The 14,725-nt window shown below is 54.6% G+C and overlaps 5 protein-coding genes across 5 annotated transcripts; 3 read left to right on the top strand and 2 right to left on the bottom strand.

Moving 5' to 3' along the window:
• Positions 1–1,020: 1,020 nt before the first annotated feature.
• Positions 1,021–2,451, bottom strand: BZA05DRAFT_388355 (nucleotide-diphospho-sugar transferase). The gene is made up of 2 exons (XM_051482667.1): positions 2,067–2,451; positions 1,021–2,021 (listed from the first exon to the last, which is right to left on the bottom strand). Exons 1-2 carry the CDS (start codon positions 2,214–2,216, stop codon positions 1,104–1,106), a joined length of 1,068 nt encoding a protein of 355 aa, XP_051342532.1. The 5' UTR covers positions 2,217–2,451; the 3' UTR covers positions 1,021–1,103.
• Positions 2,452–2,708: 257 nt separating this feature from the next.
• BZA05DRAFT_388353 (Sas10 C-terminal domain-containing protein) lies at positions 2,709–4,855 on the bottom strand. Its single transcript, XM_051482666.1, has one exon. The coding sequence runs from the start codon at positions 4,640–4,642 to the stop codon at positions 2,819–2,821; it is 1,824 nt and encodes a 607-aa protein (XP_051342531.1). The 5' UTR covers positions 4,643–4,855; the 3' UTR covers positions 2,709–2,818.
• A 322-nt stretch (positions 4,856–5,177) lies between these two features.
• Positions 5,178–6,169, top strand: BZA05DRAFT_416086 (uncharacterized protein; the record flags this gene model as incomplete). Its single annotated transcript, XM_051485359.1, has 2 exons — positions 5,178–5,351; positions 5,405–6,169. 2 exons carry the CDS (start codon positions 5,178–5,180, stop codon positions 6,167–6,169), a joined length of 939 nt encoding a protein of 312 aa, XP_051342530.1.
• Positions 6,170–10,822: 4,653 nt separating this feature from the next.
• BZA05DRAFT_388349 (uncharacterized protein) lies at positions 10,823–13,329 on the top strand. The gene is made up of 2 exons (XM_051482665.1): positions 10,823–12,854; positions 12,909–13,329. Exons 1-2 carry the CDS (start codon positions 11,018–11,020, stop codon positions 13,106–13,108), a joined length of 2,037 nt encoding a protein of 678 aa, XP_051342529.1. The 5' UTR covers positions 10,823–11,017; the 3' UTR covers positions 13,109–13,329.
• A 128-nt stretch (positions 13,330–13,457) lies between these two features.
• On the top strand, positions 13,458–14,511 carry BZA05DRAFT_388348 (uncharacterized protein). Its single transcript, XM_051482664.1, has 2 exons — positions 13,458–14,274; positions 14,331–14,511. The coding sequence occupies exons 1-2, from the start codon at positions 13,590–13,592 to the stop codon at positions 14,411–14,413; spliced, it is 768 nt and encodes a 255-aa protein (XP_051342528.1). The 5' UTR covers positions 13,458–13,589; the 3' UTR covers positions 14,414–14,511.
• Positions 14,512–14,725: the final 214 nt, after the last annotated feature.

The raw sequence follows: 14,725 nt of genomic DNA, 5'->3' as shown, positions 1-14,725 counted from the left end.
CTAGCTCGCCGTACGCAGTCGAGAAGGCATCGTGCAGCTTGATCGAGTTGAGAAATCCCCGGAGGTACGCCTCGTTCTCGATTGTGCCGCTCTGGACTTTGACGAGGACATCACGGAGACCCGGGAACGCGGCACGGAGCGGTTGCGAGGTCGCCAGCGAGGAGATCATCTCGCTGAGGATTTTGGTATCTACCAGGTCGCCTGTAGGGATGGTTTAGCTACGTTTGGTGGGGAGAAAGATGGCATACGCACCGACAATGGGGAGCAGGCCGACGATATCTAGGATGCCATCAAGGAGGCCGGGTTGGGGAGCGGCGGTGACGGCAGTGAATGTCAGAGGCGCGGAAAAGAGAAGGAGTACGCTCGAGATGCGCATTGTGGGCCAAGCGAGTGACGATATCCAAAAAAACGATTGTATAGAAGCCAGGCGCGTCCTGGTTATCCTGGGGATATGTAACTTCTGAAGTTTGGCGGTTTTTAAACACTATTCATGGTAACTGGGTAGGTGCTATATAGTTGTTAGTGCCTACGGCATCGGAAACTCAACCCCTATGCAGAATAGGGTAGGATAGCTGAAGTGCCGTCCCTAGGATTCATGATGAATTCTCCACCGTCAGCTAAGGGGCTACGATGTTTTCCGGTGAGTTGAGCCTGTTCCGTACATGGGCCCTTGTTCCTCCGACCGCTATGCCTTTCAACGTTAGGTCAAGTCCGCGTCCTGAGACATTCAGCCCAGAGTTATCCGGAGGATTGCGTTTCTGCAATGCTGAGATGTTGATATTGCAAAATATCTGTGCGACGATGGTACGTACATACCTCGACCAGAGAGAGAGAGCGAGATAAGCGGACAGCTGAGATGAGAGCAAACAGGTTTTATGGTTTCGCGATACCGACGGGTTCCTGCAGCTTCAAGCGCCGGCCCAGGCGCGGATGGGATGTCCGGACCATACTTGGCTATACGGCCCGGCCCGGCCGTTCGCCATCGAACTCCCCTTCTACGGGGACATTAGGATTACGATTGCACGGTATCTCATTCTGTCTAGGTACGTACTCTTACAACTCCCACAACACCAAAAAATGATGATTGTCGTGAAACACTCGGTCTACCTCTCGGGACCACCGGGTCCAACTCCATAAACGCCGACCGTATAACCTGCCCTGACAACGCCCAAATCCCACGCCATACGGATCGAGTCGCTAACAAGATCCATCTTCGTCCCTTCGACCTCATGCCAGCTCACCGGCACTTCGACGACAGGTATCCCCTTATACCCCGCCAGCAGCAGCACCTCAATATCGAAGATCCAGCCCTCAGTCCGCAAGTCCTCAAACACAGCTTTCGCCGCCTGTCTTGAGAAAAGCTTGAAGCCACACTGGGTGTCCTGAATCTCCCTTACACCCACCGTCTTCAACAGCATATGGAAAGAGTACATCAGTAGATTCCGCACAAAACTGCGCTTGACCACCGCATCGGTATTAACCATATGCGCCCTGCTGCCGACAGCGATCCCGTAGCCCTTCTTCTCCACGCCTTGAGCAGCCGTCATCAGCGCCGTAACGTCGGAGAACTTGCTCGCGCCGTCGGCGTCGGCGAAAATAGCGTATTTCCCGCGGACGTGGCGCATCCCGTGTGCGACCGCGCCGCCCTTGCCGCGGTTGCGCTCCAGCATCACAACGCGGATCTGGCCCGACGCCACGAGCGGGGACTCCGCCGCGAACTGAAGGGCGATGGAGGCGGTGTCGTCACTGGAGCCGTCGTCAACGACGAGGATTTCCCAGTCCTCGGGTTCGTAGGCGCTCGCAAGGAACTCGACGGCTTCGAGGAGCATGGTGGGGAGACGCGCCTGTTCATTGTAGGCGGGGACGACAACGGAGAGGGTTAGGGTGGGTTCGTCGGTGGAGGTTGTGGGGAGCGGCTGTGGCGATGTCGGTGTTCCCGATGCGGCCGTCGTACGGAAGGTGCGCTCCGATACTGTGGAGAGGCGCGGATGGTGCGCGATCAGGTGGAGGAAGACGTAGGCCTGGGCTTGTTAGCAGGGAAGGAAGAGTGAAGAAGGGGAATGTACACTGATGAGTGCAGTCGTGATAAAGATGACTACAGCCGTGATCATATATGAGGGGGGAATCTCATTGATGAATGCGCGGGGGTCCTGTTGGAGGAGGTGCAGGTAGTGTATTGGAGCAATTGCAGTGGGGTCACCAGCGGGAGTGCCCATTGTGGCTGGCTGGTGTGACGTCGTGGTTTCTTGAGTCGTCTTTCTTGGTGGAAGGAGCGGAGACGACGACTGCGGCGTTGCATACAAAGGAGAGTGGTGACGATGTGGTGGTGATGGTGTTGGAGCGGGAGCGGGATTCGAGAGAGTGTACGCAACACAAGTGCTCTCTTTGATGTTTAGGTGTTCTCTTTCCCCGAGGTGGTTTCCGACCTAATCCCCTGTTCCCGCGTGTAGGAGCTTACGTGCAGCTGGGGCGTTATCCTTGTCGAGTTGCGAACGCGGAGAGAATGACACCACATGATACGAATGGCCGTTAAACCTTACATTGAGTCTCCATTAAGCCTCGTCGTGGAAAGTGCTATGTATCCTTACAAGTTATCTAAGCTTTGTTGCCTAGGCCTCACAGAAGTTTTGGCCTCACAGAAGCTTTGGCCTCACAAAAGCTTTGGCCTCACAGAAGCTTTGGCTTCACAGAAGCCTTGGAATCCAAAAGCCTTGGTCTTACAGGACCCTTTATATCAATCCCAGTCCCATCTTCATTATACGATCCCCTAGCTTTTGGTATGTACAAACGTGCTCTAGCCAAAAATAGAAAGCTACCTCTAAGCAAACTTGGTACTCTTGACGATGTTCTTCTTGATACCAGTAGCCTCTCCGCCATACGCTCCCTGAAGGCCGCCCTTGTAGACCGCCTTGACGGAGCTGACCTTCTTCATCTTCTTCTCGTACTGCAGCTTCTTCTTCACTCTGGGATTCCGCACTTCCTTCTTCCTCTTCGGTTGCAGCCCCTTGTTCTTCATGATCTTCCACCCAATCTCTCGCTTTCCGTCGGGCCCTACCGCACCCTCCACCATCTGTGCCATGTTCCCCTCCTTTACTGCCGCCTTGTTCGCTTCGTAGAGTTGCTTCTTCTCCTCCTTCCGTGCCTTGGATGTGGAGACGAGGAGGTCGTAGTACTCATTGTCAGGGTCTTCGGCCGGCGCTGCCGATTTCTTGGACTGTCGCAGCGGTTCCGGCTCGTTGTCGGAGAGGTTGGCACCTTCGCCCTTGTCTCGTCGTCTCTGCGCCTCGGCCCGTAGCCTCAACTCTCGCTCCTTGCGTCTCTCGCGATGGGGAACATCCATATCTCCACCAGCACCTCTTGAAGCCGCATCACGTTTCGTAGACTTAGCATTGATCTGCGAAGTAAAGAAGCGCAAGCCCTTCTTACGCTTCGCCTTCTCCTCAGCATCGATCACGTTCAGTACCGCCTCCTCGCCAAAGTCCTCGTCCTCGTTCGCCCGCTTGACGATTCGTTTTGTCTTCGAGGTCTTTGACGGGAATGCAGTGAGCGCGTCCAAATCCGTAAAGTCCTCCTTCGTAGCCCGGGCCTTCTTGACCACCTGCACAGTAGTATCCGAGTGCTCCGAATCATCGTCGCTGTCCTCATCTTCGCTCTCGGCAAGCTTCCGTTTCCGTCCCTTATCGGCATCCTCTCGCTCCTCGGTCACCGATTCCAGTCTTGCTTCGATCCTTTCGACACGCTCGCCCTTCACCTTGTCCCACGCCTGTCGCACGGCCAGCAAAGCGGACATAATAGGGTGCTCACGCACTCTATCAATTGCGCCGTCGTCCTCCTTCCCCGCCTCCGTCAGGATGGCGAAGTACATGCTCAACACGCCGAGGTATGCACTGGCGACCTTCCACTTCCTGACCACAGCACTCGTCTTTTCCGTCTCACCAACTGTCTCTGCAGCCATCGCACCCATCTCGAGCGCGGGGAAAAGGGTCTGCAGTGCCAGAAACTCTTCCGAAAGCGGCACGAACTCTGGGTGGCGGGTATGCAGCAGCTTCAGTCGCTCCTCGGGAGTATCTGGGAGCTTCGTAGGTAGGGTTTCCGTAACGACGGCGGTGGATTTAGCGTTGGGCGCGGCAGAAGCAGACCAGTCGTCGTCATCGAAGGCGAAGTCGGAGACGTTGAGGGCGGCGAGTTGCTTCGACTGGATACGCAGCGCTTCGGCTTCCTCCTCTGCGGCGTCGACATCCTCATCGGCATCGTTATAGTACGCCCTCTTGCCGGAGCCCCATCCTTCCTCCGCTTCTTCGTCCTCCTTCTCGGCATCCGATTCATCGTCGGATTGGGCGTTCCCCGCATCCGCTTCCTCTTCAGACTCGTCTTCGTCTTCTTCATCCTCGTCAGATTGCTCATACCCATACTCCTTAAGCCCCATAACCTCCTCCTCATCATCCTCGTCGTCATCGTGGCGACCACGGTCGAGCGCTTCAAGCGCCACCTGATCCCGCTGCAGTTGGAAGGTATCCTCCTCGTCCGCTACGTCCTCCCACGTAGTGACCTTCGCAAGTTTTGCATCCTTCGCATTGATCGTCGGTTCGGATGCCGTGGGTGCACCTGTGCGCGAGGAGGTAGAACGTCGCTTTTTGCCCATTGTTGTCTTTGGTGGAGGTTCGAGTGGAGGTGGAGGTGGAGAGGTGGAGGTTGAATAGTGAGGTGAGATTTGCGCGAGTGGGAAACTTTTTCGACAAGGATACGTGCGACGCTAGTTAAGTTAGTGAGCGGCTTGGAAGACTATTCATTGAATATCACTCGTCGGGTTTGTCTGCGATTTCGGCGTGAACGGAAGAACGTCCTCTTCATTGGCTACACCGCCAATGGACAGTTGAGCCAGAAGTATTTCATCAGCCCAAGGACTTGTCGATTTTGTCTTACGATCTGGACCAAAGGTACTACGGTAGTCTCCGTTACGACCCCTGCTCATGCAGGTCGACACTAGCTTCCGCTGTGCTCTTGAGCCTCATCCAGGACAACCGATCACTCATCTTCAATTCGAGGACACATCAACAAGCTTAAGCCGCCGTCACCATTCCACCGCCCAGAATCCGCCCATGTCTGCACTCACCACCACACTCACCTCCTACCCTATTATAGGCTCCTTCCTCGCCCTCTCCACCTCCCTCGCAATCATGCCCCTATTCCGCAGCAACCAGATGCCCATCGCGGGGCGCGTAGTAATTGTTACCGGTGCATCCCAGGGAATGGGCAAAAGCGTTGCGATACTTCTCGCGCAGAAGGGCGCGCACGTCGCCATTGTAGCCCGGAACCGACAGAAGCTCGATGACGCGCTGGTAGAAGTCAAGGTTCGACCGCCCCTCGAGCTGCGCAGTTAAGCAGCCGCTGACGCGAAGTCCAGACCGCAGCACGTGATCCGACGCAGAAATTCCTCGCCGTCTCAGCCGACCTCTCGACCGGTCCTGGCACGGCCGCCGCCTTCGAAACAATCGCGGCCTCCTTAGGCGTTCCCGACATAGTCTGGAACTGCGCCGGCGGCACCACCCCGGGATACTTCAAAGACCGCACCTCCGCCGAGCTCGAGGGCGAAATTGGCACGAACTACTTCACGGCCCTCCACACCGCGCACAGCGCCGTGCGCATGATGACTGCAAACCCAATCGCGAACCCCACACAGCAGCAGAAGCGACACATCATCCTGACGAGTTCGGTACTGGCGTTCTACCCCATCGCAGGCTACAATTCGTATTCCCCCGCCAAGGCGGCGATCAGATCCCTCGCGGATGGACTGAGACAGGAGTGTATCCTGTATGATATCGATGTGCACGCTTGCTTTCCCGCCACGATATTCTCGCCGGGTCGCGAGGAGGAGTTGAAGACCATACCGGAGTTAACGGTGATACTGGAGGGCTCGGATGAGGGACAAACGCCGGACCAGGTGGCGATCGAGTGCGTTAAGGGGCTGGAGAGGGGGGATAAGCTGGTTACTACTACGCTTATGGGAAGCGCCATGAGGGGCGGCTCGTGGAGTGGCAGTCCAAAGGGCGTGTGGGACACCATCTTCGCGATGGTGCTGCAAGTGGTGTGGAGTATTGTGGGGAGGGTGCTGGATTGGGAAGTGGTGAAGTATAAGAGGCGACTCGTGAAGGAGGGGAGAACGGTTTAGATGAAACCCGGTTTGTTTGTTTTCTTCCGATTCTGTAGATAGGGCTTTAATGATGATGTTGTAATGGTACATGGCGTGCGAATTGAATCTTGGATACAGATGGATCCGTCCTCTATAGTACTGCACGCCCCAGGATGCGGCGTACTCTTGGGGGAAATTTCACGTCTCTAGTTGCGGTAACAGTGCCATGGACGAGGGAACGACCGATTCCATCTCATTCAATTTCTGTTTCAGTGCTATATTCGCGGGACTGTGTACTGGAGCTGAATGCAGCTCCATTGGGATACCATTACTGATATCACTCCGGAGATACTGTGTTATTATTATTGCTGCTGTGTAAATACAACGTACTCAAAATCATGCTGATATCATTCCGTAGCAGGTCCGAAATCAAACGAATTCATGTTTACATATATGCAGTAGAGAGATAGTATCACCACGGCATTTAGAATATTACAGTACCTTAGGAATATGAATTGATTGGAACGGAGTAGTTAATTGACCGCTGACATATTGATAAACCTGTTGCGCTCCCGTCAACCAACGGCATTCATAGATGCATTCCATCCTCAGCCGCCCTATTTCGGCATTGTATCTCCCAGGAGTGGCGAGGTGTCACCTATGATCACTCGCACTGAGAAAAATTGGAAGGTGTTGGAAACTATGGTGGAGACGCAGTGAATTGATCCATCCTGCGGGTCGGATGCTAGATTAGGTTGATGACTACGAGGGATAGTTATGAAAACTCTGCAGTGCTATGTAAAAAGCAAACGAACACGAACGAGTGACCAGGTAAGGCACGACGAGTGATATACTGCAACAAAGGCCATTTTGGCGCTGCAACCTTCCAGCACTCGACATGTCCTTGGCCCCATACGCCAGCTCTAGTTGCTGGGAGCCGCCCTACTACTCAGAGTGTTGTGGTGTGCTCGGCCATGTTTGAACTCATCTAGTAGATGGAGAAAGTACGAGTGAGCGCCAGTGACTGGGCCGCATGGTGGATAAAAAGCCGTGGTCATCTCAACATTAATCACTGCATACAGCAGGCTGTCGTTTTTGATTAGCATGCCTTGTCTTCGCGATGGCGGGGAACTGGGACGGGACACATATTTCGTACCGTATCAGGTCATAAAAACACGTATTTTGACCGTACTGATGCGATATCACTAGCATTTGCTTGATGCGTTAGCACTGCCACATTTTTGGCGAAATATGATAGCTTTATATAGCATATTTTTGCTACAATACGTGACGAAGTGAGTAATACACTCCGAAAGTTGAACCATTGCGCCAGCAGGCATATGATTTTACTTACGTGGCGTATTTTTGACCAGATACAGCAGTGCAATGTGGAGCCAGCACAGGTGCATATTTTCAAGGGGCTACATACTACGACGACACTATGTGTCAATACGGCTCATTTTTGTGATACAGCTCGTAGTCTTTATACGGCTCGTAGTCTTGTTACGGCTGTACTGCAACCTACAGAGAGTTGCCAGAACGCGTTTCGATACGCTTGTCACTCAGCGATACGTATCCAATACGTATTGGCAAGCGACTACCACATGGAAATGCGATGGACTCACAACTTCCATATCGCTACACATTGTGTATTCATGATCCTACGTATCAGATTATCTCTGTCATAGCGCTTGCTTAGCGATACCATATTCCGGCCCGACACGTAATGATTCAGGATATTGTATTGCTACCATTTTTTTTACCCCCGTCTCCTCCTCAGTTCGTCGACCGGCCAACTCGATCCAAATGTCCCCCGACACCCCTCCTACCAGGAAGCGACGGTGATGTGATCATATACCTACTATATAATGGTTCTCGACTCTACTCCAGGTAGAGAATTTTTCTAGATGTCTCCATGAGAAATACCGAGTGATTTACGGTGACGTTCATTTTCATTCGAGTGGCCACTTTCCAGCGAGGAATTCGTCTCCTCTGCATTTCCCCATTCAAATTAGAGCATCTGGACTTGATCTCCCATAGTGAATTGAGAAAAATCGAGAGCCAGGGGCTAACTTACCAACCAGAAATCGCTGCGTGGTGCGTAGGTACTAGGTCCATTGACCTGAAATTTGATCGGTGAATAGGTACGCCAGTAGATGCCCTATATGCTTTGCTGTAGCGTCCTACGTTACTCCTTTATAAATCTTGAGTTCATATGAACTAAATCTGGCCAGGTACGAGCGGCCCTGTGATCGGCTGTCAGTGAATGCTTGGTAGGCTAATAGGTACTTGTTGTCAGAGCGTCCTACGATACTCTAAATAATACCGTACCTACGAGTGCTATAGTGAAGATACTCGCATGATGTCCCAAGAAGCACATACCAGCTCGTGCGGTATCCTTGCAAAATCTTTTAATGCAATATTCCACCGGTTCGAGTGATCGAAGGTGCACTCAGTTATCAAAGCAAACATCGATAATGAACATACTCCAAAGGGCTGTAGCGGGAGCGTAAAGTGGCCAGTTTATATGTAGATGAGTCCTGGACATGAGAGGTTGGCTCCCAAGCCATTCACTCGTAAACAAACAACATACTACCTACCTAGTACACTACACTTCGTTCGCGGCACCGACGACAAAACCCTCGGTTGGCCTCCATTCTGTCTCATATGCTCGTCTGCGTGCGGCCTACACTTGAACACAGCAAAGGAAGGCTCCCCAGAAGGGATCTGGTTATCTGTCTATATTCGTTCTTGCTCATCCGTCTCCGTCCGGCACTCAGCTGCATGCACCTCGCATGGTCCCCGAAACCGATCGGTGAAGCCAGGACTGAACAACTCTATGAGAATTGCGTTGGCTACGATCAGTGCAGCCGGTTTCACTGGTCCGAACCGGTCCGGCTCTCGTACCGCTGCCTTTGTAGCTATCGACCCGGTTTGGACGGTCAAACCAGTTCAGTGGCCCGCTCCTCTTACAGCTACTTTGATGTCTACGTGAATAGGCTAGTTTACAAACTATTGGCTGGTCCGCCTCAAGTTGTCAGAGAAAACAAGTTAGGGTGGGTTGATGGGAGCACCGTTTTGAGTCCATGGCAGCGGTGAGAGTCCCAGAAAGTGATGGTTGGCGGGGGGGGCACGACTTTCGTCCACTATCAAAGTTGGCCATGATCACTCATTCATATCACTCTATCTCCTGCCTATTACTCTAGAGTACCTGTCCCAACCACTGTCTCTCACGTCCAGTCCCGTACCTACGTTTTCTTTTTGATTAATCATTGATTGCATGCGACCTGGACGGATCATGGCAATATACACACACCCTCTCCGTTTCCACGGCCCTGTCCAGCCCGACTTTCATCGAGCGGTCCGATGTGGTTTCCCGTACCCCAGACTGGCCTGTCCCATCGGTAGAAAAAGAGCGCAACAAGGATACAGCACTAGGAAAGACAACGTCCGCTCCCTCGACTCGTCCCTACTCCGCCTCGCTGCCTCCTGCCTCTTCACAATGGCAATATCCGCCCATACACTCTCCGTTTCCACCCCACTGTCCAAAACTCGACTTTTGTCCAGCGGCCCGGTGTGGCCCCCCCATGCCCTCCGCCCCGGCCTGTCCCAGCAATAAAAGCAGAGCACACAAGGGAATGACACTAGGAAAAGACAAATTCCGCACCCCCTCCCTGCTCCGCTCCGCCTCCTGCCTCTTCGTCAGGGGATGCCATGAAGGAGGGTGCAGTGGGGATGAACAGCGGTCCGAGTAACCTTGGCTCCTCAACGTCAGCACCTCGTCTTAACTCTACCTCCCTCTGTTCCCGCTCCCTTGGCTCCTACTCGGACACCTCACTTGCTGCATCTTCCTCATCGGCCTCTGGGATTCGCCTGCCCACATTAGTGGAGGAGAGGAAGTCTTGGATAGCCTAGCTGCACCGCTCGTCTGCGAAGAGGTCTCGGATTTTGAAGCGGTCTTTGCCCCTCCCTGTCTCCTTCCGAACCTGTTCCCATAGTATCTTTTGCTGACTTTTCTATTACTAATAGGACTTGAGAAGGTGCTCCTGCTTCTCGGTCTTGTAGCTGCACCATCCTCAGCGCGCATCTGGCCGGCTCTTCGTCCACTGGAGGTATTGGCCGGTGAGGCAGTGTCCCGTCTTCAGCTGGTAGAATCTTGAGGCCAGGCGCTTGGGGCCATCGCCGGAATTGAATCAGTTTCTGGCCAGATTTCTGGCTCTACCGGTAATTCTTGCTGGTGATTTTCGCTTCCGCCCATGCCTTTGCTTCCTTCTACTTGGCTTCCGTGATCCGGCGCTTCAGATAGGCTGACAATGGAGGTGGTGGCAGCCTGATGCCGTACTAGTTGAGGTAGTGCCCTCTCCACTCTACGAGCAGTGGGGTTGTCGGCTGCTAGCTTGGCCTATTCATTAGCCTTTTCCAGTCACGTACGTGGATCCACTCCCTACTATTTCGGTAACTAACCAGGAGTGATATTTCATGCGTCGGTCGCCGTCGTCGGGCACTAGTTACCGCATCAATTTTGCGTCAATCAGCGCAAGAAGTAAATCTTTGCACGACGGCAAGATTTATTGCTCTTAGATACTAGTCTGCCCAGCAGAGATTCCAGCTCATGAGGGTCTCGACCGAAAATGTTTCCGTCAATCATCCTTACACTAGTGCCATTCAGTTTGAGTGTGACGCTGCCAAGCCAGCATCTGGAAACACCACCAGAGCCTCCTCTCGCCTTCTTCCGCTCGCTCGCTTCTGACAACCCAAACACGGACCACACACCCAAACCACAACACCAACACCCAAAATACCGCCGCTAACAACCCAAACAACGCCTACGCAAACGATACCGTACACTTTTACCTTCACGACGAACGCGAGGCGACACGCGAAACGATGGAGCTAAATCCCGATGGTCTGATGGCGTACAAAGTCACCGAGTTACGCGCCGAACTTAGAAAGAGAGGATTGCCGTCGACGGGATTGAAGCAGGTGCTGGTCGATCGCTTGAGGGACTTTTTGCTGCAAGAACAGGAGCAGGACGCGCCGGCAGATGAGGATGAGGAGGAAGTGCAGCCGCGACCGGAGGAGCAGGCGCCTACGGAAATTGCGCCCTTCCTTGATGTACCGACGGTGATTGCGGACGCGTCGGTAGCTGAAGAAAAGGTTGAGGACGCGCCGGCAAGTGCGCCGCAGCCTCCGACATCTTTACCGGAAGTGCAAAAAGAGGAGTCTGTACCTGCGCTAGAGGCCGAAGTACAGAAAGAGGACACTGAGACTTTACCAGCTACTGACGACGTGCCACCGGCAGAAGATGTCTTGGTTACGGAAGAGGAGGAGGAGGACGCGTCGGAACCGGAAGCTATGGAAGTCAGCCATGACGAACCTCAGCAGCCGATTGAAGAGAAGACCGCCGAAGAGATGCCTTCCGAACCCGTCGCTGCGACCTCGCCGCTGCCCCCGGCGCCCGAGGCTGCTCCTGATGTCGAGATGGAAGCTCCTGACGTCGAGATGGAACACGCGCCGGCTCCAGAGCCCGAATCCGTGGAGCCAGTATCGGAGTCAGCACCGGAGGTCGTGGCAGAACAAACTGCTCCTGAGACTGCGCCTGAGACCACACCCGAGACCGCGCTGGAAGTTGTACCTGAACACGCCCCAGAGCCTGTCGCAACGGAGCCTGTTTCGGAGCCTATGCCGGAGCCTGTCGCAACAGAGCCTGTTTCAAAGCCTATATCGGAGCCTGTCGCAACAGAGCCTATTGCGGATCCTACGTTGGAGCCTGTGCCGGAGCCCATGTCAGAGGGACCTGTTGCAGATTCTGCGAGGGTAGAAATTAGCACGGCGGAGCCAATGGAGATTACACCCGCCGAAACGGCTACCGAGGGTACGTCGGTTTCTCAGCCGGCGCCCGGCACCCTCGTGTCAGACGATGTCCCACCCGAGACAGTTTCGGTCGAAGGAATGGATGTGGACCCTGCCGACTCGCTCAAGCGCAAGCGTCGCTCCGATACCCCGCCACCGTCTCACCTCGCGTCCGTCGAGCCCTCCGCCGAAGACGATATTACTCCTCCATCGCCCAAGAAGCAGCGTGCGGAATCGCCGCCGCGCCGTGGCCGAGACGCGCGGTTCAAGGGTCTCTTCAACGACTCTGCGCTGGCTACGGATCAAGAGCTTGAAGACAACGATCAGGACGAGGCGCCAGTCGAGCCCTCGATTCACCCTGTCACCCGTGCACTCTACATCCGCAACTTCGTGCGACCACTGCAGGAACCTAATCTACGCAATCACATATTGACTCTCGCGTCACGTAGCGATGAGGAACCTGCCTCGTCATTGATCGAATCGTTCTATCTCGACCCGATCAGGAGCCATGCGCTGATCGTGTTCGACACCCCGGGTTCTGCCAACAGGGTCCGCGGCGGTATCCACAATAAGGTGTTTCCGCCCGAGAAGACCAGGAAGCCGTTGTGGGCGGACTTCGTACCCGAGGAACACGTAGCCGAATGGGTTCAGCGCGAGAAGGCCCGGGGCATGGGAGCTCGTTGGGAGATTAGCTACGAGACTGTCAACGGAGAGGTCACGGCAGAGCTGGTGGAGGGTGGAATGGGCAATGCGGGTGGCAGACTGGCAGGTCGCATTGGCAACGTCAGTGCTGGCGCCGCCAACGCTGCGGCAAGAAAACGAAGCATCGACATCTCGAATGCGCCCTCTGGCCCCAGGAGGACAAGTGAATGTAGGTTTCCCCGTTCATTGATGTTGAAGAGAGACGACGCTGACCATGACACAGCTGCCCCAGGTGCCTACATACCCCCGCCGATGCAGAGCGGATCCACTGGACCAAGGGAGAAACGGCCCAAGGTGATGAATTTCGACCAGCTCTTCCTGAGCACGCGTGCGAAGCCGAAGTTGTACTATCTCCCGGTCGATAAGGAAGTTGCCAGGGAGAGGCTGAGGAAGCAGGGGAGGGATTCGAGGGGGAGGTACTAGCTTAACCACTTTTTCTATCACTTGCTATAGGGTTTTCTCCGTTTGTTTTGTTCTGAGAATCGTCTCAGGCCGAGGTCGTAGTAAGTACGATGGTAATGTACATAATTAGACGTGTTACATGGGCTGTACGGAAAACTTTTCTACCTTTTTCTGCGAATCATTTTTTTCTTTCATTCCACTTTCTTTACCGTAGGAGTTACTATCAGTATCAATTACCTGCCTGCATGTTTGCATGCCTACAACTGTCGCCTACCTGCGGGGGTGGGGGTGATTGCCGCCGGCTTCATGTGCGTGCGTGAGCGGACACTCAAGTCCCACACGCTTAATCTCGGCAGAGCACGTGCAACCAACCGGCACCAACCAACCAATATCGTCACCCCGCCGCCTTCCCACCCCACCAGCCTACTCCAGCCCTCGCCCCACCACCACCACCACTCCCACTCGCTCACCCGCACCACCGCTACAACCAGCAGCAGCAACAATGACCACCCTCCGCATCCTCGTGCCGATAAAGCGGGTGCTCGACTACGCACTGAAGCCACGCATCGCGTCGTCGGGCAAGTCCATCGACCTGACGGGCCAAAAGATGAGCCTGAACCCCTTCGACGAGCTCTCGATCGAAGCGTCGGTGCGCCTACGCGAAGCCCACCCCGCCCGCATCGCCGATATCCTCGCGTTCTCTGCCGGCCCCGCGAAGTCGCAGGACGCCCTGCGCACTGCTATGGCGATGGGCGCGGATCGCGGGCTGCTTGTGGATGCGGGGGTGGAGAGCGACCTCGAGCCGCTGGCGGTCGCGAAGATTCTGAAGATGGTCGTGCAGAAGGAGGAGTGTAACCTTGTTATTCTCGGGAAGCAGAGTATCGATGACGACGCTGGGCAGACGGGACAGATGCTTGCGGGCCTCCTCGGGTGGGGGCAAGCGACGCAGGCGGCCGAGCTGACGCTCGAGGGGGATAACATTACTGTCGTGAAGGAGGTGGATGGCGGTACCGAGACCGTCAGGGGGAAGCTGCCCATGGTCGTCACGACGGATCTCAGGCTCAATGAGCCGAGGTACGCGAGCCTGCCGAATATCATGAAGGCGAAGAAGAAGAAGCTGGATAAGGTCGCGTTGGCCGAGTATGGTGCGGGCTTGGAGAGGCGGCTCGAGGTGCTGCAGGTTGTTGGTGCGTTCACACTTATTCCCGTCTACAGATATACAAGTGCTGACGAGTCCGAACAGAACCCCCGCCACGGCAAGGCGGCGGCAAGGTCGAGGATGTTGGCGGCCTCGTCGCGAAGCTGAAGGAGCTGGGCGCGATCTGAGCGCCATCTGAGCGGTTGAGGCGACTGTACGAATTGTTCGGGTGCGGGGAGTGTAACTACTACTACTATCAATAGACTCCAGCGATTAAGAAAAAATGTCAATATCAATATATCCAAAACATGTGCGTGCGTGGATGGGTGGATGGGTGATATGTATGCACCCCACAGTACTATCCATGCGCGACATCGTGCCTGTCCTGGTGCCTGCCTTGGTGCATAGCAAAAAGACGAAAACGCGCAAAGGAGCTGAGCGCTAATACGGTATGCTCGAGTGATTTCGTGAGTGCCCTCTGCTTCCATTCACCACTGCCT

The sequence above is a fragment of the Tricharina praecox genome (genome assembly GCF_024521635.1).
Source record: "Tricharina praecox strain CBS 144465 chromosome Unknown BZA05scaffold_4, whole genome shotgun sequence".
Lineage (NCBI taxonomy): Eukaryota > Fungi > Ascomycota > Pezizomycetes > Pezizales > Pyronemataceae > Tricharina > Tricharina praecox.
This window is presented reverse-complemented; position numbering and strand designations above follow the sequence as displayed.

Bases quoted from the DNA above. Each gene is read 5' to 3' on its own strand.
- BZA05DRAFT_388355 (XM_051482667.1), bottom strand. From the start codon at position 2,216: ATGGGCACTCCCGCTGGTGACCCCACTGCAATTGCTCCAATACACTAC. The intron at 2,022-2,066 runs GTACATTCCCCT...TAACAAGCCCAG, and splicing joins TCACGACTGCACTCATCAGT to GCCTACGTCTTCCTCCACCT.
- BZA05DRAFT_388353 (XM_051482666.1), bottom strand. From the start codon at position 4,642: ATGGGCAAAAAGCGACGTTCTACCTCCTCGCGCACAGGTGCACCCACG.
- BZA05DRAFT_388349 (XM_051482665.1), top strand. From the start codon at position 11,018: ATGGAGCTAAATCCCGATGGTCTGATGGCGTACAAAGTCACCGAGTTA. The intron at 12,855-12,908 runs GTAGGTTTCCCC...ACCATGACACAG, and splicing joins CCCCAGGAGGACAAGTGAAT to CTGCCCCAGGTGCCTACATA.
- BZA05DRAFT_388348 (XM_051482664.1), top strand. From the start codon at position 13,590: ATGACCACCCTCCGCATCCTCGTGCCGATAAAGCGGGTGCTCGACTAC. The intron at 14,275-14,330 runs GTGCGTTCACAC...GAGTCCGAACAG, and splicing joins CGAGGTGCTGCAGGTTGTTG to AACCCCCGCCACGGCAAGGC.